This window comes from Aspergillus sydowii (assembly GCF_001890705.1).
Source record: "Aspergillus sydowii CBS 593.65 unplaced genomic scaffold ASPSYscaffold_20, whole genome shotgun sequence".
In the NCBI taxonomy this organism is placed as follows: domain Eukaryota; kingdom Fungi; phylum Ascomycota; class Eurotiomycetes; order Eurotiales; family Aspergillaceae; genus Aspergillus; species Aspergillus sydowii.
Genome location: NW_024467878.1, coordinates 224,583 through 246,294, shown reverse-complemented (window position 1 = coordinate 246,294; position 21,712 = coordinate 224,583). Strand labels below are relative to the sequence as shown.

Here is a 21,712-nt window from a genome sequence, read left to right as displayed (position 1 = left end):
ATCGAACGACCAGCCTGCTACTTTGCCAGTTGCACCCAATTCCCCACAGGACCTCCATTGGAACCACAGTTCATCCTCAAGGAGATCCTTCCGGAGGCGATATCTGGGGTTCTTCCTGTGATGTCAGTGGGCCGTCCCTTTGCAGAGGGTTTACTTTTATACACTCTACAACCACCAGATAATTGCGACCCTCGTATCTCTTCATACACATTCTTCAGCCTCACTCTATCGGCCTCAGTGCCTCTTTTCTCACTATGGCGCCTCCGACATATGCAGGGCTCTCAGGGCGCAAGTTGTCCTGGTTCCTGTCCACCATCGCTACCATGGGATTTCTACTCTTCGGATACGATCGTCAGGACTCGCCGCGCTCTTAACGCATACTATAATGCTAACCTGTTCAGAGGGCGTGATGTCGGGGATTATCTCCGACCCTGCCTTTAACAACATGTTCGTCGCAACAAAAGGCGACAACACAATGCAAGCCACTGTCACTGCAGTATACGAAGTTGGTAGGTCTAACAAACTCTGCAATTTCGGTCTCCCTCCGCTAATCGCGTTTGTCTCAGGCTGTCTGTTTGGAGCCATTTTCGCACTAATCTTTGGCGAGATGCTTGGTCGTCGACAGATGGTCATTTGGGGTGCAGTTGTGATGATTGTAGGTGTGATCATCCAAGTCACTGCGATGCCCGGCGAGATCCCCCTGCTCCAGTTCATCTTTGGCAGAGTCATCACCGGCATTGGCAACGGAATGAATACATCCACAATCCCTACATACCAGGCCGAGTGTTCAAAGACCAGCAACCGCGGTCTGTTGATCTGTATTGAGGGTGGTGTTATTGCCATTGGCACTATGATTGCATACTGGATCGACTACGGCGCGCACTTCGGCCCTCAGGACCTGGTATGGCGATTCCCGATTGCGTTCCAGATCGTGTTTGGCATCGGCATCATCTGGGGCATGATATACCTGCCAGACTCGCCTCGCTATCTCATCGCCCACGACAGGGTCGACGAGGGTACAAATGTACTGGCTGCCCTGGCTGGAAAAGAAATCGACGACCAGCACGTCCAACTGGAGAGGCAGTTGGTTATTGATTCCGTCCGAGTGTAAGTATTCCCATGCTCGCTCCATAAGATTTCACAAGCTCACAGAAACAGGTCTGGTGCTGAAAAGGCCAAATTCCGTGACCTGCTCACCGGTGGCCCATCGCAGCATTTCCGGCGCATGATAGTGGGCTCGTCGTCGCAGTTCTTCCAGCAGATCTCTGGTTGCAACGCGGTGATTTACTATCTTCCTGTCCTTCTGGAACAATCAATTGGCCAGTCGCACAACTTTGCCCTCCTGATCGGTGGGATCAACATGATCTGCTATGCAATCTTCGCCACCTTCTCGTGGTTCTTCGTGGAGAAGATCGGTCGGCGTAAACTGTTCCTGGGAGGAAGTTTCGGCCAATGCGCCGCCATGGTGATTGTCTTCGGATGTCTGATCCCGGGGGATGCTGAAAGTGCAAAGGGCGCGGTCTTTGGCCTGTTCCTCTATATGTGCTTCTTCGGTGCCACCTGGCTGCCCCTGCCATGGCTCTATCCAGCTGAGCTCTCCCCTATCAAGACCAGAGCCAAGGCCAATGCTATTTCAACATGCAGCAACTGGCTGTTTAACTTTACAGTGGTCATGATTACGCCTGTTATGATTGCGCGTATCAGCTGGGGAACATATTTATTCTTTGCGGCATGGAATGCCATCTTTATCCCCGTCATCTGGTTCTTCTATCCAGAGACCTCAGGACGAAGCCTTGAAGCCATTGACTTGATCTTCGCCAAGGGCTACGTAGAGAAAATCAGCTACGTCCGTGCTGCCAAAGAGCTGCCTCGTCTTTCCGACGAGGAGCTCGAGGCAAAGGCGGCCGAGTATGGAATCCTCAACAATAACGAGAAGAGGGAGGAGAGAATCGCCGAGCATGACCCCCCGGCATCTGCAGAGTATAGCTCGTACATGCCGACCCAGCTTTAAGGCTGTTTTGTTCTCCATGTGCAGATCTTTTACCAAGTTTCTTTATCCAGTCAGTCCACATGAGTCTCTGATGACGGGCAATAACTAACTCCGTGTCAGCTGTGGTATTCTTGAGACTAGACAGATTATAATTCCACTCAATTCTTGACAAGATCATGGATTCTGGTATACCTCGTACGTAGACTGTTGGGCCATGCATCCAGCTATCGTGTAGAAATATCTGTGTCAAAAGCCGTTACTGCGACTCTAACCTGGAAGTCCCCGGATTCCGGTGCTGGGTATTCCAACTCGCGACGCATCGTGATACTCGCAACTGTAGTGTCGACGAGCTTCATATCAACTGCTTTGACGATAGCCGCTAGTGTAAGGTATAGCTCGCTCTATATAGGCTAGACTGAATTGTAGACTCAGATTAGCATACCCAGTAGACATCACTATGCCGCATCCCAATACATTGTCGAGTCCCCTTGCCGAAGGCCACGAGGAACGGCCCAAGTCCTTGGAAGCGTTGACCCATCGTTCAGAGTTGAATCTGTGCGGATCAGGGAACACATTTGGGTCCATGTGGGCAAAGTACGAAGACTGACTGACGGGTGGTCTAATGACGTTAACTTGGAGGCTTCCTCGTTGGGACCGTCGTCATAACGTACACCAGGGGGGCTAAAATAGTCATTGTAAATCAGCGGTTCAACGGGCGACACTCGAGGAGACCGAGTGAACAAGCCATAGGAAAGGCGGATATGGTATTCGTTCTAGTTGACATCTATACTAGGAGCCTACGCCGGGATACGAACCATGGATTGTACCGAACTGAAGATGTCAGCTGCGAAATGTCAATTCAATACATATAGAAATATTTCAGCAACTGCAGTCTGATCGGATTGATCAGGATCGCCTTAGCCATCGCTATCCCAACCCACAACATGTCCTATAGACCATCACAGCAGACCCTGCACGAACTGGAGCGCATCTTGTCCATACACAGAGCCGTAACCGTTATGCGTCGCAGCGTCATTTCCATTACAGCAGTAAGGGTCTGCAGAATCACAGTAAGACTGGATTTTGTTTGCTGAGGGACAGCTAAATCCAGACGGACGAGCGTCAAACTATTATCTGTTAGTTACCAGGCCATGTTTATACAAGGAGAGACGCACCCCGCCAGCAGTACAAGTGCCGACACTGTAGGGTAAGCCAGCCACGAACAGCGGGTCGCCCATGAAAATAGCTGCTTTGACCATCTCGACAGCAGACGAGGAGATGCGGACTTCTGTATTCGAAATGCCCTGGTTCGGCACACCGCCGCCGCAAAGAGCGGCATCAAAGATCCCGCCACCCTGGGCGGTTCATTAACAGAGTGATATGATAGTCACGTCAGACCAGTAGACTTACCTGCGAGTATCCAACAAGCACTAGTTTGGTGTCTGGACACTGCGTGTTGAACGAATTCACGGCCGACGCTACTGCATCGATACCAGCAGCCACAGACTCGCCGTAGCTGGCGCCACCACAGGAGGCCTGGCCTCCACAGGCAGGGTAATCAATGGCCTCCGAGGTTGCTCCGGAATAAGCGTTCAGGATAGCATTGACGACCGTGGCGGACGAGCCAAAGCCAGGAGACACAGTGGTCTCGCGAGCGCCGAATACATGGACCTCAGGGCAGCTCTGGCGCTTGACTGCCTTTGCCTCTGCGGCGAGAGCTTGACCAAGGAGAAGAAGAGTCGCAGCTTTCCAATACATGTTGTAGTAGCGTGTTCAAATGGTGGACTTGCTTGCGGTCCGAACCGTCAGGGAGAGTCCCAACTTTATAGTGGGTTTATCATTAGGAGTCATGGTCTCGACTTTAGCCGGCAATTGAGCATCGAAACTGTGAAACCAGGTCGGACGAGCGGAAACTCCTTCTGTTCGATGTTGATGGACTGACACTTGGGCGAGACTTGTTTACCAGGCTGAAACGCAGCAAGCTTCTCACGGTCTAACCCCTTTCAAAACGGCCAATCGGATTCAATTAAGGCTGTGGGGTAAATTAAACAGGCTAAATCAGCCAAGTCTCATGTCAGGTCACCAGCGGGCACTCCGTGTCAGATTGACAGCGGCAAGTCAGTTGCAAGACAGCTCGAGATGGATGATCTTCAAGTACCGATGTATGGAGTAAGTACCTGAAGAATGTCTGTTTAAAAATATTCTTCATAGACCGCATTGTTGGCGCTCAGCTGTACTCTGTCGACTGTCCCATTACGAGAGGCAGTAGATATATATAACGTCAGCACCGTTCCATTCACAACCACAATCGACAAGAACCTTCCTCCGACAGCTCCCTTCTGATTTTACTACATAAAATGACATTTTTGAGGTTGTTACTGCAAACAAGCCCTCACCACATTACGCCCGTTGGGCCGTCGCCTTGAAAATCGATTTCTGCCTGAGGTGTCTTTCCCAACAACATTCCATCGCTCGGTGTTGATTGGCTGCTGTTGGTGTCAAGCCGAGGCCCGTCCCGATGGGGATTAGTCTCGCTCCATATGGTTAGCACATGCCAACATAACAGCATAACAGCATAACAGGCAAGGGACAAGACTGCAGGAGACTGGCAGCGGATTATTCATTTTCTCAGTGGCTGCTATTATTCTTGACTGTGATGTGTTATCCTTCAACTCCTATTTGTCGTATTTTGCTCGACAGTTGCCTTCGGACTCGCCGCTCGACTGCTGATTACTTCTGAGCATCAGCCGAGGCATGTCCTGATCTGGGCAAAGGGCCTTGGCCGTAGAATCATTCCATCGCTTCGATTCGACTATTTTTATCCATTTTCATTCGACTCCACCGTCTCGGTTTTCGCCGGTGCATCCAAGCTTTGCATTACTGTCATGGCTTATGCGCCCGACAGCCAACGCCCTGATACTTAAACACGCCCTCCCAGACTTCAGCTCCCCTGGAGTTCCCACGTCCACATCCACACAAAAATGGCTGAAATTCCAGAACCCAGCGGCCTGCCACTGCTTGGCAATATCGGCTCCATCGACCAGGAATTCCCGCTGGGATCGATGGTCGGCCTGGCAGATGAGCTGGGCGAGATCTATCGACTGCGCTTCCCTGGCCGCACGGTCGTCGTCGTCTCAACCCATGCGCTGGTCAACGAAACCTGCGACGAGAAACGGTTTAAGAAATCGGTCAACTCGGCCTTGGTGGTGAGCTCGGTATGATATCATCTCGCGTATACAGAAAGCTAACGGTGGCAGCACGTTCGAGACGGAGTCCATGACGGGCTATTCACCGTATGAAATGCGACGACTCACTTTGCAAGCAGTAAGGACTGACAGCTGCATAGGCAAAAATGGGCGAGGTCAACTGGGAAATTGCCCACCGCGTGCTGATGCCTGCCTTTGGGCCTCTCTCCATCCGCGGCATGTTCGACGAGATGCACGACATCGCCAGCCAGCTGGCCCTGAAGTGGGCCCGATACGGGCCTGACGAGTCTATCATGGTCACCGACGACTTCACTAGGCTGACGCTGGATACCCTGGCCCTGTGCTCGATGGGCTACCGGTTCAACAGCTACTACTCGCCTGTGCTGCACCCCTTCATCGAGGCCATGGGCGACTTCCTGACAGAGGCCGGCGAGAAGTCACGGCGCCTCCCACTGCCAGCAGCTTTCTACCGCGGCCGCGACCAAAAGTTCCAGGACGACATCGCTGTGCTTCGAGATACAGCCCTGCATGTGCTCGAGGCACGCAAGGCCGGCAAGAGCGATCGCAACGATCTGTTGGACGCTATGCTGCGAGGGGTTGACTCGAAGACCGGGTTGAAGATGACCGACGAGAGCATAATGGACAATCTCATCACCTTCCTTATTGCAGGCCATGAAACCACCTCTGGCCTGCTCTCCTTTGTCTTCTACCAACTGCTCACCCACCCGGAAACGTACCGCAAGGCCCAGCAAGAGGTCGACGAGGTGGTCGGACAGGGCGTTATTGAAGTTTCGCACCTGTCAAAACTGCCCTACATCAACAGCGTTCTCCGCGAGACGCTCCGCCTCAATGCGACCATTCCGGTGTTCACTGTTGAAGCCTTTGAGGATACTGTCCTCGCGGGCAAATACCCCGTCAAGGCTGGGGAGACTATCCTCAATTTACTTGCCAAATCGCACCTAGACCCTGAGATCTATGGCGATGATGCGCTCGAGTTCAAACCCGAGCGAATGTCCGATGAACTTTTCAATGCACGCCATAAGCAGTTTCCGAACGCATGGAAGCCTTTTGGTAATGGTATGCGAGCCTGCATTGGCCGCCCGTTTGCATGGCAAGAGGCACTCCTGGTCATGGCCATGCTGCTCCAGAACTTTGATTTCTCGATGGACTCAAGCTACAAGCTGGAGTACAAGCAGACCCTGACCATCAAACCGAAAGATTTATATATGAAGGCAAAATTACGCCATGGTCTGACGCCGACGACTCTGGAGCGTCGACTGGCGGGTCTTGCGACCGCAGCGACGCAGAGCGACGCACCCTCCCAGGCTGACGGACAGTCCGCTACAGGTGTTCCATTGACTATCCTGTATGGCTCAAACAGCGGAACATGCGAAACGCTGGCGCGACGTCTTGCAGCGGACGCTCCTGGTAAGGGTTTCCAGGTCACCCAGTTCGACGGCCTGGACAGCGGCCGTGCTGCCCTTCCCAAGGGCCAGCCTGTCGTCATCGTCACCGCTTCATATGAAGGGCAGCCTCCTGACAATGCAAAGCAATTTGTGTCCTGGCTGGAAGGTCTCGATCAGAATGAAACGCCGCTGAAGGACGTCTCCTTCGCTCTATTCGGCTGCGGTAACAAGGAATGGGCGTCAACATTCCACCGCATTCCCAAACTCGTTGACAGCACCATGGAGAAGCTGGGAGGCAAGCGCCTGGCCGAGATAGGCCTCACCGATGCATCCTCGGATGAGATGTTTTCTACTTTCGAGACCTGGGCTGATAACGCGCTGTGGCCTCAACTTGTCGCGCAGTACGGAGGAGACGCACAGCAGTCGTCATCCAGCCCCGCGGCAAGTGTAGAGGTGACTGTTTCCAACTCAAGAACCCAGGCCCTCCGTCAGGATGTGCGCGAGGCCATGGTTGTCGAGACGAAGCTGCTAACAAGCGAAGCCGAACAAGAGCGGCGCAAGAAGCACCTGGAGATTCGTCTTCCGGAGGGCATGACATATACAGCAGGCGACTATCTCGCAATCCTGCCAATCAACCCTGCAGAGACAGTTCGTCGGGCAATGCGCCATTTCAAGCTGTCCTGGGATGCGCAGATCAAGATCGCGGCCTCAGGGCCAACAACTGCCCTGCCCACTGATGGGCCGGTGGCAGCCAACGACATCTTAGGTACTTATGTCGAGCTGTCGCAGCCTGCTACTCGCAAGGTAAGCCAAATAGCCATGTGCCCTGTATCATATCTAATCACCGAACCTGTAGGACCTGCGAGTGATGGCCGACGCCACAACAGACGCCGACACGCAGACAACACTAAGAACACTCGCCAGCGAGACATATACAGAGGAGATACTCAACAAGGGCGTCTCGGTACTGGATATTCTAGAACAATACCCAGCAATCAATCTACCTTTAGGAGCCTTCCTGCTAATGCTGCCGTCCATGCGAATGCGACAATAGTCAGTCCCTCCTCTCCCCTTCCCTCGTTGGACCACTCTAACCAGACATGAACAGTTCAATCTCTTCATCTCCCTTATGGAACCCCAATCACGCCACAATCAGCATCTCCGTCCTAGACGCGCCCTCGCGGTCGCGCGAAGCCGGGCCCCGTCACTTAGGCGTTGCAACCTCATACCTCGACTCCCTGCACGCAGGCGACATTCTCCAAGTAACAGTCCGCAAATCCGCCGCAGGCTTCAGCATGCCCGATGAACCAGAAAAGACACCCATGATCTGCATCGCAGCCGGAACAGGGATTGCGCCCTTCCGCGGCTTCCTGCAGGAACGCGCCACCCTCGTCAAGAAGGGTCAAAACCTTGCGCCCGCGCTGTTATTCTTTGGCTGCCGCGAACCCGGAAAAGACGATCTGTACCGGGCGCAGTTGGACGAGTGGCAGGAACAGGGCGTTGTTGACGTGCGGTGGGCGTTTAGTCGGGCGACGGATAGCAGCGAGGGCTGTAAACATGTCAACGACCGGATCTGGCATGACCGGAAGGATGTTGTGGAGATGTGGCAGAACGGAGCGAAGGTCTTTGTCTGTGGATCTCGGGGGGTGGCTGACTCTGTCAAGTGCTCTATCCTGGAGATATTCAGGGAGGAGATGGCGAGAAGGGAGAGTGAGGGTGAGGAGAGCGGTGGTATGGGGGTGGACAGTGCTGAGAAATGGATGGAGGCACAGAGGAACGTCCGCTATGTGATGGACGTATTCGATTAAAATATGCATGGTTGTTGATACCACTGATAAAGTTACTTTATAGAGATAATGCACTTCTGTATGGAAAACTGAAGCTATCAGACTATAAACGTCCTCCACGAGTCCCTCAATAATGCAGTACGTGACCAGCTTTAATCCGGTAACTGAAGCAATGTCATTCAAAGCCAACTATGGATTCTGGCTGATAACTTCGACATTGCGAACCTGGAAGGTCGTTGCTAGAACCATGTCAGTACAGATACCAAAGGCAGGAAGGGAACGCACTCTCTGTAGGTCCCGGAGAACCAGAAGATCCCTCAGTCTGGTAATCGATAATACTGCTAGTCGTCAACGAGATACAACGATTGTTTGAATGTGAACATACAGTCGCAGTCCCTGACCAACATAGTCTCTCGCATACTGGGTCGTCACCAGCTCCCCATCCAGGTAAAAGCTCACACTGATATCAGCCCCATTCTCGTCGCGAAGCTCAGCCTTGACAGAATGCCAGTCATCCGGGTTCGGATAGTCGACATCCAGCGCCGTAACCTCGTCAGATGTGTTGAACGTGTTGAAAGAGATCTTGCCAGAGCCCTTCCACTCGGCAATATCAATCTCTGGCGGCCATCCACTCGCAGCATTGAGCCAGAACGCGGGCCAAGTCCCCGTGGCTACAGGAGCGATGAACTCGGCGTTCACGTCATATCCACCTCCAGCCTCGACGGTGAAGGTTGACTTGGCATGAATAGTCCCAGAGAGGTAATGGATAGGATCCTCCTCGCCAGATAGAGGTTCTGCAGTCAGCGTGAGAATCCCATCGCTAACACTGACATGGTCGGAGTCCATGCGGGCGCCTCCATTGTGTGTATCGCCCCAGGGATACAGATTATTCCAGTATGTGTCGAAGTCATTAAACGAGTCAGATGGAATCTCGGTCGTTGCCCGTCGCTGCAGCCTGGGCTTTTCTGGCAATGGGGACCGGCAAAGGACTCCTGTAAAGAGCAAAGCAATAGAGAGCGCGTGAATATGCATGGTGGCATTTACTTTTTGATTTCTGCTTCGAGGGTTCTGTCCTGCTTATTTAGCCTGCGGCCCCTCGGTCTAATATATCGGTTAATATATCTGCGTCTGCGCTAGCTGAAGATCATTTCCACTTGTCTAGAGAAGCGTCTGAAGGTGAAACAGCTGTCACAACGAGAGGCCATGGCGTGGACTTTGGCATCTTTCTAATATTCTGGCTGGCCAGATGAAGAGGGAATCCGAGACCCCCGGGGAATTACCGCATTAGGTTTTGACAGGAGACCTTGCATATCAACACTGCCCCTGTGACTATAATAGTATTATCCATGCTGAAGGGGCCGGTCGGGTACTATCCATATATACTTTGTTGAGCTTTTCTACCATGGTATAGGTTGGTGGAAGATACTCCGGGAGTAAACGCCATGTGCCCAGTCTATGACGCCACCAAGCTGTCTTATAAGCGGGAACTCCCATTCATCATACACAAGATACAGAAGTCCAACCTCGACAGGACAAACACAGAAGGAATAATGGATGATCAGCTCCGCATCCCGGATTCAATGGTGGCGTGCGTGTTCAGGGCCCCTTCCCATCTGTCCTACACGTCCGCACAAACTCCCGGGATTTCGGCGACGAAGTTTCTGATCCGCGTCCACACCTTGTCCATCTCGCCCTACGAACGCCGTTATTACAGTTCAGGTGCAGCACGGGTTGTTTCTGAACCGCGTCCAGGGCTGAGCTTTTGTGGGTCTGTTGTTGCGACCCCGACAAGAGACCACTGGAGCGCGTCCGGACCCAAGTTCAAGGTCGGGGATGAAGTTATCGGGATCATCAGAATCGGACAGCCGGGAGCAGCAGCTGGGTACGTGCTGGCTGACGGCGATGATATCGCATTCAAACCGTCGGATATCGGTATGCTGTGGGCTGCCGCCCTGCCTACGCCTGCGTTGCTGGCTTGGAGTGTGCTCTTGAGACTGAAGAAGCTGGCTAATCAACTACAACATGCACGAGAACCAAAACAGGTGCGAATCGCCATTGGCAGAGATAGCACCTTACGGCATTTCATCGCTGCAATGCTGCAGCCAGATTCCGTCTTGGGCAAGGAGCAGTTTGTTTCCTCGTGGGCCAATGCTGCACAGATTGGCGACGACAAAACGTCAACGGTCATTGTAACAGTGCTTCCACTCAACTGGGATGCCCAGGCAAAGGCCGAGACAGACACCAGCAGGCCTGAGGTGGCTATTGATCTTGTCCCAGCAACGAGCCAAATGTGGATGAAGATATTCCACGAATATGCTACGGATGCTCCTGAATCAGACCTGGGAAAGCCCGACCTACAGGCTATTTTGAATATATTCAGCAGCGCTTTTGGGACTGCCACGTCGTCGCCATCTGACACGTTCGACATCTCAGATCTACCAGACAAGTGGGAAAAGAACGGTGCATCTGACCAAGAGTGGTTGGTGGGGGTAACGGAGAGCGTATAGCCTGAATGCTTCACGAGAGCTGTACAAAACTATAACAAGTACCTAAACTCCCTTTCACGCTCCCGGATCGATCGCTCGCAGATTCGCGCATGAAACAGACCTACAAAATCTGACCTCGTGGAGGACCCTGCAACGTCCAGCACAGAATACGGCCGAACCTGCTCGACAGTTGAGACAACCCCATACCAGTCGACTGTTTTCCTTTCATCTGTAGCGAGCTCAATACCAGACACTGTGGAAAGAGCATCCTTGACCGGTTCCACAGCATTCCCAATAACACCGATTGGTTTGAAATGCCAGAATGTCTCCGATATCCAGGAACGCACAGAATGTTTACGGGCCAGCTCCTCGATATGCACGCCCCCGGGAACGAAAAGCCCGTCAAACTCGGTAGACTGTCGTGTCAGAAACGAGTGGTCTGGTCGTAGGCCCGTCGAATGAATTGGATCTGCCCCGGCGTGGAATACTTTTGCTGGAGTTGGGCTGATGATGTACGTGAAGCATCCAGCTGCTTGAAGTGTTGAGATTCCTGCTTCGAAATCATCCTTGTCATACCCGTTGTCGACAAAGATCGCAATCCTCAAACTCCTACTGTGGTTATTCAAGACTGCTGGGAGAGAGTTTGAATGAGATCTCTGGTGCTCCTTTGCTTCTGCCGCTCCATGTATGCCTTTTAATTCAACTCCTAGGGCTTCGGCAATACTCTGAGCAATGCCCTGGTCAATCCTGACCATATGTTGATCGAGAAAGTGCTCTGGGACTGTTGGGTCATCGCAATATCCGAGGTTGAGGGCTAAATTGTCAGTAATATGCCTCCTTTCTATATCATCAAGCGAGGTAATAAACGTCTTCACTTGATCCAAATTGAATACACTGTCATCAGAAGCTCCCGTCTGGTGTATTTTGTGCTTCGGCCCTTTGCTCTCTCCTGATGTTTGCAGACAACTAGAATCCGGGGGACACGCCCAGAATCTGTTAGGCCAGTAGTTTACACTCCCTCGAGTAATACGAAGCCGCATCCCCCCATCCCGATTGTGGTTCAGGACAGGGCAGCAGGGACGGTTGACTGGGAGTTCAGCGACGTTACTACCCACGCGCCTAGCCTGGGCATCAGCATAGGCAAGGGCCCGATACTGGAGCAGAGGATCAGGCGATATTGTAATGCCAGGCACCAGATTTGTTGGACGGAACGCCGCCTGTTCAACCTGCGAGAACATCTCGTCGACATTATGGTTCAGCTCCAGAACCCCTATAATGCGGAGGGGCACTCTGCCCTCCGGCCAAAGCAGCGTAGGATCAAAGATGTCGAATTCCATATCCCCTGATTCTACCTCTGGAATCGCCTGGATGGCCAGGTTCCACTTGGGATAGCACTTGCTGGCAATAGACTCTCGGAGGTCGCGGCGGTAGTAGTCAGGGTCATGGCCAGCCAACCTGACTGCCTCTTCGGGGTGCAGGAATCTAGTTCCTAGTGTAGGGATCCACTGGAATCGAACATAATGACGTTTGCCCTGCTTGTTAATCATTGTAAACGTATTAACTCCGAACGCTTTCATCATACGGTATGACCGCGGTATGCCGTGGTCGGACATCAACCACAGTGCCATGTGAATAGACTCTGGGTGCAAAGTAACAAAGTCCCAGAAGTTATTATGTCCCAGGTGCCCGTACGATAGTCCTGTATGGGGTTCGGGCTTTATACTATGGACTGTTGTCTTTAGATGTGAAGTTTCAAGTCCCGGCGTTGAACTCACCGAAATCAGAGAAGGCTTCGCCATCTCGAACAGCAGAGACAGGGATATTCTGGCACAACATGTCCCAGTTGCCCTCCGTGGTGTACATCTTGACGGCAAATCCTCGCACATCCCGAGAGGTATCTGAGGATCCTGCTGATCCGGTCAGATTCGAGAAACGAGCGAGGGCCGGCGTAGTGCGGGACCTGTCGCATAAGATGCCAGCCATCGTGAGATCCTCAGCACTCTGGATTAGTCGAAAATTGCCAAATGCGCCCGTCCCACGGGCATAAACTGCTCTTTCTGGTATTCGCTCGCCATTGAAATGTTGAATCTACTGCGCACTTAGTGGACAGATGCCTCGACTTGAACCGAACGACCCACCTTTTCTACAGCATCAAGAGGCACCATTATCTGATTTGAGCTGTCATAGATACTCTGTTCCTTCAGCGGAATAGGGGCACCAGCGTCGGTGGTCATATTGCTCTCTGCGTTGATATCAACCGTGTCTTCCGCCAGATCCAATAGCTTTTGGTTGTCCGAGATGTCTGCAACATCTTCCGGGCCCCGAGCAACAGCTAAATGATTCATAATGTTCGTCAATGTAGAATACTGTCGTGAATAGCATTGCATTAACTAGTGATAATAATCAAATGATTGTTGACTCCATATATGTACGTATATTGCGTGGACCTTTTGCGTGATGTCATGACTACCCTCCGTTGTTATTATCACGCGCTTCGCGGGCGGGGTTACTCGTCGAGTAGAAATAACCATTTGACGAGCACGGAGATCAGGCCCAACTGATTAGCCTGTTAATAAATTGAACAAAACTCAGGGTTAGTTGGGGAAGATTTGGGTTGTTATATGCTGGCTGTCGGCTGCTGCTGGGTGTCACGAGACTGTAGCATATAAGTAGTGGAGGATGGCATATCCCAAACAGATCAACTAGAAGAACGAAATTGTCCGGATGGCCGTCTTTGTACGGAGGTAATATCGCGTTTAGACACCTCGATGACCATCAATCGACTGTATAATATAGTCCGGTTGTTAGTCTTGTAGAACGAGAACCTCCGGCCACTATACTGTAACGTCAATCAACCGAGTCTCCTGTGGCTTACTATTACTCTCCGGCAGACAAGCCTGGTAGGTGCATGATAATGATTCTATGCATGATGCTAATTCTATATCATAAGCCGAAATGTTTACTTTTGGTCTAATAGTGTTTTCAGTGTCTGGTGTTGCTTGAATGTATCCTGCCAGCTAAGACAATATCAGGCAGTATTCGCCTCTTCATCCTTTTTGTCCTCCGGCTCATCTGAATCCCACATCGCCTCTCTCATGAACGGGCTGCGTCGGCGGATAGAAGGTCCCTTGAGAACCAGCACTACGGGCACCGCCGACAGGGCAAGACCGATAAAGCCCAGTAATGTACCGGCCCATCCATAGCCAAGGTTGCTGAACAGCTGTGGTGACGCCAGAGGCAGGAAAGCACCAAAGGAATTCCGTCCCAGAGAGGCAGCAGACAGGGCAGAGGCCGCATACCGTTCATAGGCATCAGTCAGGTAGTTGATCACAGCCATATAAATAGAATAGATCCCGAGACCTGTCACGGTGATACCTATTGCAGGCACAATCCAGTGGACATCGGGCATACTGGCCCACCCATACCAGAAGAGACCAGCGGCGAAGAGCAGACTGCCAGGAATCGAGGTATAGAGACGCGCCTCGGGGATCGGTTTCCCGGGCTTCTCCTTGTTTCGCTTCGACGAGCGAAGGTACAGCCAGTCTTGGAGAGGATTGACTGCAGTCCCAATCACTGCACCAACAGAGATGGCCAGCTGGACGAGACCGGTAGCCATGATGCTCCAGTTATAGTTGGTGGAGAAGGTCTGCACCACACTGGAGAAGAACAAGTACAGGATTCCCCAGGCGAAGCTGATCCACAGGGTGAAGAAAATGACAACAGGCTCCGTCAGCAGCATCTTGGTCGGGCGCTTGAATGAGAGCTGAAGCAGGCGCAGAGTGCTGGGCGAGTTGATCTCTGCTTGCGCGTAGACATGGCGACCGGTTTCCTTGCGGATCTTGTGAGCGCGGTTTTTCAGGATAACATCGGCGCGGGTTTCACGAAGGATCAACCAGAAGATGGGTACAAGACCGGCGTTGTATATGATTTGGATGTAGAAAATCCTGGCAGAATAAATGTCAGACGGGTTCAGCGAGAGAACGGACAGGGGACTCACCAGCGCCATGGGTCAGTCCTGGGAATTTGAACAATGGCCGAGCCGATAAACGGGCCAAGTGCAATTCCTACAACACTGGTGAAGCCAAAGAGTGACATTGGCAGACTGCGAGCCTTTTCGCCGTACCAGACATCACTGATGCTGCCCCCCACGATATTAATCGACACGGACGAGGCACCACCCCCGAAGAACCTGGTAACAAGTATTGTCGCAAAATTCTGCGCAAAGGCAGAACCAAAGAGTGTCGCGATCAGGATGATATATGCCACAAAATACCCTGGCATGCGGCCGGACGACTCGGTAAGGGGGACGAAGATGAGCGGCCAGAAGGCAGCACCCATGTTCCACGAGGTCGTCGCCCAGTAGAGGTTGGGAAAAGGACTGTTCTGGACATGGAACTGCTCTTCCATCCAGTCATTGCCGGAGCCGTATGTTCCAGCTGGGAGACCAGTCAGGATCGAACTATAACAGTTAGTACGCGTAGCAACTCATCTCCGCTGGCGACATACATGAAGCAGACAGTTACCGTCAGTACCCATTTGTAAGTTGGGCTCCAGTTGAACCTGCACTATATTAGCAAGGAAACTCTGTGGTATAACAGAAACATACGGATTGTCAGGATCATCTTTCCCGTTCCAGGTGTGGATTTCGATGTCGGTGCTGTCACGCAGCTCCCCAGAGATGTCCTGATTGAACAGGCCTTTGATTCTAGGGCACTGTTAGCCTCGTCCTGCTACTGGGTGAAGGCCATATACTTGTTGTATAACCGCGTCGTTCGGCTCTGATTCCCTGCCATACCCCCATTGGCGTCCTGAGGCTGTGGGCCGTCCATTGTGTTGTCTTGATCTATTGTAACGCACCGAGAGGAAAACGAAGGAAGGAAAGACAATATCTGACCGAAATTGACGCAAGGAACTTGGCAGAATATGCTTTGGCAAATCGTGGTCGGCATCCCGATGCAGACTCGGAATCTTCGGTTCGGTACGTCATCGTCGCCACTTTTTCAAGATTTTATTATGGACCCTGAGAAGCCTAATACGCCGATCCAGACACTGAATCTATACACCGGTGTGGGCTCTTCTCACTGATGTCATGCTAACATAACGGCTGTTTCTGCCATCGGCGCCTACAGTGGGCTGTTGCGGTGGTGGAGAGCTGCAGTTGTCCGCACCAAGATGATAGACAGTACCTGGCATGTAAGCCAGTCAGCGTCGAAATATTGCTTGTTACAGATAGGCTGCTGGAAATGGATATGAAAAAATACGTAGCTTTCAAAGCAATAAAGTGCACCCAGTTACTCCGTAGTCTTATAGTAGGAGCGAGCAGCCCAATACTGGTAAACGAGTGCTCCAACGACAATCTTACAAAGTATCCTTTTCTCAAAGACATAGCAGGGCCCCGCACTACTTACCTTACCCCGACCGGAAAAAAAGAAGTCATATAGGTCTCTGATCGAGAACCTCTTTAAGTGCATTGTGCCTCGGGACCACAGCAGTACAGGCTGCAGCCAACTATTTAACGCAAAGTACAGCCTCAAGTCAGATAACAAGACAATCGGTATGATATTGGTACGTGATAGAATCGGTTTTAATAAGCCAGAACCAAAATGTTCCCCACTACTTAATTCCCCTTGGGCAAATATCCACCGTTCGACGGACATGGAGCCCCCGGCATGAGTCGCTACGGCAGCTCTACCTTCGCTGGAGGCTGCTCAGCTGCCATCTTCTCCCAATAGACAAAAAGGACTGCTGTATGCTCAAAACAGGTCCAGTTATAGTTTATAGGAATACTATTGTCTTGGCACATGTGTCCTATAAAGGCATATGACTGAGACCAGGGCCTATTTACTCCTGTCGAGGCTCAAAAGAGATCAACAGTCGCGCAGCTGCGTTATGTCCATTCCTCTCTGCAAACTCAATCGCCCGGCGGTATTGGCGCTGCCCATCATCACCCGTGACTGAGGCACCGCCTAGAAGGAGCATCTGGATCATATCAATCCGGCCGTGTTCTGCTGCCCCCTCTAGGGCCGTTCGCCCATTGACCCTTGCCGGAGCAGCATTGATATCGGCGCCTAGCTCGATCAGTCATCGCGCGATGCCCAGGTATCCGCAGATTGATGCGATTTGGAGTGCAGTTGCCCCTCCGTCTCGTGCGGCATTGGAATTTATATTGGCTCCGTGGCCACGATACAGGTTGACGAGCTCCATGTTCCCGAGCTCGACAGCATGTTGTAGGGCTGTGCGTTGGCGTGATCCTGTACCTAAGTAGTTGACGTCGATCTCAGGATACGTGCGCAGCATTTGCTCAACAAGATCAACATGCTGGCCCCTCGCTGCAACTTGCAAGGGCGTAACTACCACCTTATACCCTGGTATGGGCATTTCGTTCTCGTCCTCCGTGTCCCGATGGTGAATCGTGATCTCCTGGTTCGTATCGACACCCCAGCTTAATAAGTACATCGACAATTCGATGTGGCCAAGGATGATTGACAAAGTCAAAGCACGTCCCACGAGAGCCGGGCTCCAGGGGCAGCTGTGCAGAATAGTTTCCAGCATTGCCCGGTTGTTTTTCTGGGATAATATCTCAAGAACCGACTCCGGGGGGTCAAGGTGGATGCCGTCATCTTCAGACAACTCCCATTCATTAGAAAATTGCCGTGGCTTCCCCGTTGGATCCAGACCCGTGGCGAGGAGGAGCTGCAGTAGGTCCGGCCTATCTGATAGGATTGCTTCAGCCGTTGCAGTTGGAGCCATCCCCCGGAACCCCCTGAGTAGGCGCCTCAACAAGTCAGTATCGTTGTAGAAACCACTATATCGCACCGCGGCTGCAAGGTCACAATCGACAACTGTTGTCCCCCGCTCGATGATCGCGTATGCAACGGGAAGACGCTTCGTGCTAATTGCGGCCTGCAGCGGCGTCTTCCGCAATATACAGGCATGACAGTCTGTGACCTCTGCACCAAGGATGTCAAAGTCAACAATGCGATAGAGCAGTCTCTGTGCCAGATTGTCGTCTTCTGCCGACAGTGCAGCTTTCAGGATCTGGGCCCCAGATATATCCAGAATACCTTGGAGCAGCCCGATCTCGTCTAGGTACTCTGCAGTTTCTACATTTCCGATAGAACCAAGCTTTGGACTAATTGCAACAGCTCCCGCAACCTGCAACATTTGTATAAGAGAGATGTCTCCCTTCTCAATGGCCGCCCCAAGTGCTGTTCCAGGGGGGTTTCTGTACACATCGTTGAGGCGCGCTCCCATACTAATGAACAAACTCACAAACTCTGTAGCACCGGCTTTCACAGCAGAAAGAAGAGCCGACGTAGCATGTTCTGTCTCAGACACTGGCCTGTCTATCATTGCGCCGTAGCCCACCAAGAGTTCGAATACACTGACATTCTTGGTATCTCGACTGGCAAGTTCTAACAGGGTCCGCTCCCCGCAGGCATCGGCAATAGAAACATCAACTTCCGCTTGGAGAAGAAAGGTCAGAGTATTAACTTCCCCCCTGGACGCGGCTATGGCAAGCGGTGAAACATAGGGCAGACCGTCATCTATCGCAGGGTTGACGTCCGGACAAGCGTGTAGCAGAGATTCCATGATTTCCAGCTTCTCTGGTCGCACTGCAACTCCAAGTACCGTAGTGAATGCCACGTCCCCTTCAAAATCAATATCATGGAATGCGTTAACATCGGCGCCCCTAGAAAGCAGGAGGTTTACGATCTCAATTTTTCCTGACAACACGGCCTCAACCAACGGGCTGGGTCCCTGCCACCCACTTCGTGCGTTTACATCTACATCCGGGCCTAGAAACTTCTGCAGGAGTATTGGATCCCTAATCATCCTTGCAGCCCTCGGCTTCTTTGCTCTGGAGCGTGGTTGGAAGAGGCACGAAGACGCGTGCTGATAACTATGAGGAACTCTTTACTCATATTTGATGGTCAATCGCCCTTGATACATTAATGCCAGGCACGTGTCTCCACCGTTTCAGCGTCCTGACGGGTTTCCGCCTCGGTTACCCGAAATAGGCAGTCTTCGGTCAATATCATCGGGACTCCGAACCACGGCAAACCACCCGTGGGCATGATCGGCGTGTTGTGGCTGTTAGGATCATGAGATCCTTGACTTCGCTTGTTACATAGTCCAATTATTAGCTTCCTGACACATTGGCCCGCACTTTATCTGACGGTAGAAAATCCGGGGTTGCCCCTTTCAGACCATCGGAGGCAGTGGCCTGACAGACATCTTTAGGGCCGTGTCAACCTTGTCGCTTGGGCCTGCATGGGTACTCGCGCTACATGCGACAGGGACGTGCTGCCGTTGCGAGATTGAGAATACACCTTTGAGTGTGCAGTCAACTCTTCTGTCCTTGATCCAAAACACGGCTCGCTCGGAAATTATACTAAAAGTCAGGTTACAAGAAACAAAGCTGGTAGCTCGACAGAAAAAACAGTCCCACTGCAGTTGGTACTCTATCCACGATTCCGCAGATGGCGCCCCCAACACCACACGACGAATCTGACATCACATAATAATACGTGGCGCAGCAGCGGGATGCCTTTCTGAAGGGCGTTCCTCCCCCAGACTTCCCAGGCGGAGTTGGCGAGTCTCAGTTCGCCGATGGAGCGCATACTGGAGACGTCCGATCCAAGGCTGGCAGAGTAGAATTGGGCTTGAATCCCAGCAAGCCCTCTGCAGAGAATGAGCAGTATAGCGTATCCTGCCGGCTTCTGATCATCTGATATAAAATCGCTCAGTTTAAAAGTGGATAGTGTCAAGCGCTACTGCCCAAAGACCCTTTTAGAATATCTTCGATGAACATATTCGGGAAAACCATGGGTGAAACCAAGGTGGATATAGGTGGCCTGTTGTGTTATAAACAAGAAAATAAACAATACTTCCAGCAACAATAGTGCACTGTTCCACGGGGTTACACACTTTTGCACAGCTATCAAGGGTAGGATCAGGATCTACACATGCATGAAACCATAGACCAGGGTTCGACGGTTAAGAAACCATTACTGCCGGGCATGGTGCCATATGTTTAGGTCAGAATTCCCAGTCAAGGATGGTCAGGATAGACCCCGCCGGCCAAAGTGCAATTTCATTGATGATAACACGCAACATTTAGAGGATCTTTCCCATAAATGCCACGGAGTAGTCAAGATGATCGGCAGTGATCTACTGTTCCGAAACAGTTCAAGATCTGAATACAATTCTGTAGTCCTCGCATCTCGGCACATAGCATCTGTCTGTCTATAAAAAAGGCCATTTCACCCGCCGGTTGCCCAATAATCCACATTCAAGCAGAACTTCCCAGCAAGCACCCAAAGNCTACATGCCTCGGCCCAATCATGAAGCTGACTACGACTGTTATCGGACTGTGCCTTACGCAGCTCAGTAGTTGCCAGATTGCCCCGTCCAAGGGCCATTATGATGTTCCGGGTCTTGGCACCAACAAACAAGCACTCCTTGATACCGGCGGTACGACGCAGGACATGGCCATAGCGATGGTTGAAACGTGAGGACGCTTCTCAAACTGAAATATAAGAGAACAGGACTCTAACTTGCGATAGAGAGGACTTGAATGCAGATTACCCTTTGGGTATAGGAAATTCTATTGTCCCATGCTGTGCATAGCTTCCCAGCTGACTGTCAACCAGGGGACGGCAAAACTGAAGACGCGGCAGCTTTTGGCATTTTCAAGCAAAATTGGTATACCTTGAGGAATGCTTCCCAGGAATTCGCCGGCCAAAGCGCCTCAGACTATCAGAATGGGGCTGCCTTGAAGTGCGCTCCCTAATTTGTCCCCTTCGCAAGTATCCCGGCTCAGCGCTTACGTCGGATACTAACTGCGCAGTGAGAATCTGGCAAAGGACATCAAAGCCCTCCATGATTCGCAGGATTCCCTCGGATTTGACACCTGGGCTGCTGCACAGCGTAACGGTGCTGATGGCATCGAGAATACAAACACTCAGGATATTCAGAGTACGGTGTTCTTCCTTTATAAATGCTGCAACTGTACATGCTGACATAACCATAGACTACAAGGCGACTGTGGAGTGGATCAAAGGCCAGATTGAGAGTGATGTCAAATACCAGACAGACGATACACGTTTTTGGGTTGGCCCAACAGCCTAGACGGGAATCCTGTGTTTGAAATTTAGGTCAAGAATGCTTTTATCTTAGCTATTTGACAGAATCACATTGCTGCAATTTGAAATACTGAAATAGCCTCATATGTCCAAGTGTCGCGACAAATCCAACAAACTTGTATTTGCCTTATTTTTAAAAACATATTGATTTCTCGGTAACTCCGCCCGAAGGTTTCAGGGGTTTACAGATAACACTAAATAAAGAATACACCACCAAGTCGCAGACAGAAAAGAAGTAAAATCTATATAAAATAATGCCTTATTGCGTGCAAGCAATCCCCCAGGCAGGCAGATAGTATATAAGTTACTGAGTATTGAATAGCTTTATAAACTAGCTATATTAGGAAGGCAGAATCTATCTTAGTTCAGTGTTTACTGTAGCATTCTTGGCATGGCGAATACTTTTGTCACCCCACTGTAGTTGTCGTCTGTTGGTCGTTGTATCGGGTATCCTTTGTTTCCTCCACATTCCATGCTCTTGATGTTTCCGGGAGTCCACCCTTGTCAGCATCTGGATTCTGGAGCTTCCTGGCGCCGCCCCTTCATACTCTCTTCTGATTTTTATGTTCTCTTCAGTCCCATTTGTCTGTTGATTAACGCCGTCCGCTGTCATGAAATCTGTTCCCGCTCAAAACTGTCCTTCTCAGGTAGGTCCCTTGCCAGCATCCCGTGGACACTATCCCATAGAA

At 51.5% G+C, this 21,712-nt stretch overlaps 10 protein-coding genes across 10 annotated transcripts; 4 read left to right on the top strand and 6 right to left on the bottom strand.

Annotated features, from left to right (window-relative positions):
• Positions 1-254: 254 nt before the first annotated feature.
• ASPSYDRAFT_73775 (uncharacterized protein) lies at positions 255-2,160 on the top strand (the record flags this gene model as incomplete). Its single annotated transcript, XM_040850733.1, has 3 exons — positions 255-351; positions 402-1,107; positions 1,153-2,160. 3 exons carry the CDS (start codon positions 255-257, stop codon positions 2,009-2,011), a joined length of 1,662 nt encoding a protein of 553 aa, XP_040696345.1. The 3' UTR covers positions 2,012-2,160.
• A 46-nt stretch (positions 2,161-2,206) lies between these two features.
• ASPSYDRAFT_51954 (uncharacterized protein) lies at positions 2,207-2,886 on the bottom strand. The gene is made up of 2 exons (XM_040848399.1): positions 2,662-2,886; positions 2,207-2,609 (listed from the first exon to the last, which is right to left on the bottom strand). The coding sequence occupies exons 1-2, from the start codon at positions 2,682-2,684 to the stop codon at positions 2,348-2,350; spliced, it is 285 nt and encodes a 94-aa protein (XP_040696344.1). The 5' UTR covers positions 2,685-2,886; the 3' UTR covers positions 2,207-2,347.
• On the bottom strand, positions 2,632-4,208 carry ASPSYDRAFT_51953 (putative acetyl xylan esterase (Axe1)). The gene is made up of 3 exons (XM_040848398.1): positions 3,401-4,208; positions 3,166-3,345; positions 2,632-3,117 (listed from the first exon to the last, which is right to left on the bottom strand). The coding sequence occupies exons 1-3, from the start codon at positions 3,746-3,748 to the stop codon at positions 2,950-2,952; spliced, it is 696 nt and encodes a 231-aa protein (XP_040696343.1). The 5' UTR covers positions 3,749-4,208; the 3' UTR covers positions 2,632-2,949.
• A 336-nt stretch (positions 4,209-4,544) lies between these two features.
• Positions 4,545-8,531, top strand: ASPSYDRAFT_51952 (bifunctional cytochrome P450/NADPH--P450 reductase). The gene is made up of 5 exons (XM_040848397.1): positions 4,545-5,196; positions 5,248-5,283; positions 5,337-7,406; positions 7,459-7,655; positions 7,711-8,531. Exons 1-5 carry the CDS (start codon positions 4,972-4,974, stop codon positions 8,408-8,410), a joined length of 3,228 nt encoding a protein of 1,075 aa, XP_040696342.1. The 5' UTR covers positions 4,545-4,971; the 3' UTR covers positions 8,411-8,531.
• A 47-nt stretch (positions 8,532-8,578) lies between these two features.
• Positions 8,579-9,421, bottom strand: ASPSYDRAFT_73772 (glycoside hydrolase family 16 protein; the record flags this gene model as incomplete). The annotated part of the gene is made up of 3 exons (XM_040850732.1): positions 8,579-8,628; positions 8,675-8,730; positions 8,775-9,421. 3 exons carry the CDS (start codon positions 9,419-9,421, stop codon positions 8,579-8,581), a joined length of 753 nt encoding a protein of 250 aa, XP_040696341.1.
• Positions 9,422-9,831: 410 nt separating this feature from the next.
• On the top strand, positions 9,832-11,231 carry ASPSYDRAFT_73771 (uncharacterized protein; the record flags this gene model as incomplete). The annotated part of the gene is made up of 1 exon (XM_040850731.1): positions 9,832-11,231. One exon carries the CDS (start codon positions 9,832-9,834, stop codon positions 10,894-10,896), a length of 1,065 nt encoding a protein of 354 aa, XP_040696340.1. The 3' UTR covers positions 10,897-11,231.
• ASPSYDRAFT_214330 (uncharacterized protein) lies at positions 10,639-13,220 on the bottom strand (the record flags this gene model as incomplete). The annotated part of the gene is made up of 3 exons (XM_040844091.1): positions 10,639-12,604; positions 12,651-12,963; positions 13,014-13,220. The coding sequence occupies 3 exons, from the start codon at positions 13,218-13,220 to the stop codon at positions 10,926-10,928; spliced, it is 2,199 nt and encodes a 732-aa protein (XP_040696339.1). The 3' UTR covers positions 10,639-10,925.
• Positions 13,221-13,903: 683 nt separating this feature from the next.
• On the bottom strand, positions 13,904-15,704 carry ASPSYDRAFT_62836 (putative MFS multidrug transporter; the record flags this gene model as incomplete). The annotated part of the gene is made up of 5 exons (XM_040850179.1): positions 13,904-14,819; positions 14,873-15,334; positions 15,382-15,435; positions 15,482-15,588; positions 15,621-15,704. 5 exons carry the CDS (start codon positions 15,702-15,704, stop codon positions 13,904-13,906), a joined length of 1,623 nt encoding a protein of 540 aa, XP_040696338.1.
• A 1,012-nt stretch (positions 15,705-16,716) lies between these two features.
• On the bottom strand, positions 16,717-18,711 carry ASPSYDRAFT_95622 (ankyrin repeat domain-containing protein; the record flags this gene model as incomplete). Its single annotated transcript, XM_040853141.1, has 2 exons — positions 16,717-16,943; positions 17,133-18,711. 2 exons carry the CDS (start codon positions 18,709-18,711, stop codon positions 16,717-16,719), a joined length of 1,806 nt encoding a protein of 601 aa, XP_040696337.1.
• A 1,511-nt stretch (positions 18,712-20,222) lies between these two features.
• Positions 20,223-21,273, top strand: ASPSYDRAFT_62835 (uncharacterized protein; the record flags this gene model as incomplete). The annotated part of the gene is made up of 6 exons (XM_040850178.1): positions 20,223-20,389; positions 20,445-20,473; positions 20,532-20,658; positions 20,729-20,856; positions 20,912-20,995; positions 21,257-21,273. 6 exons carry the CDS (start codon positions 20,223-20,225, stop codon positions 21,271-21,273), a joined length of 552 nt encoding a protein of 183 aa, XP_040696336.1.
• Between the last annotated feature and the right edge of the window lie 439 nt (positions 21,274-21,712).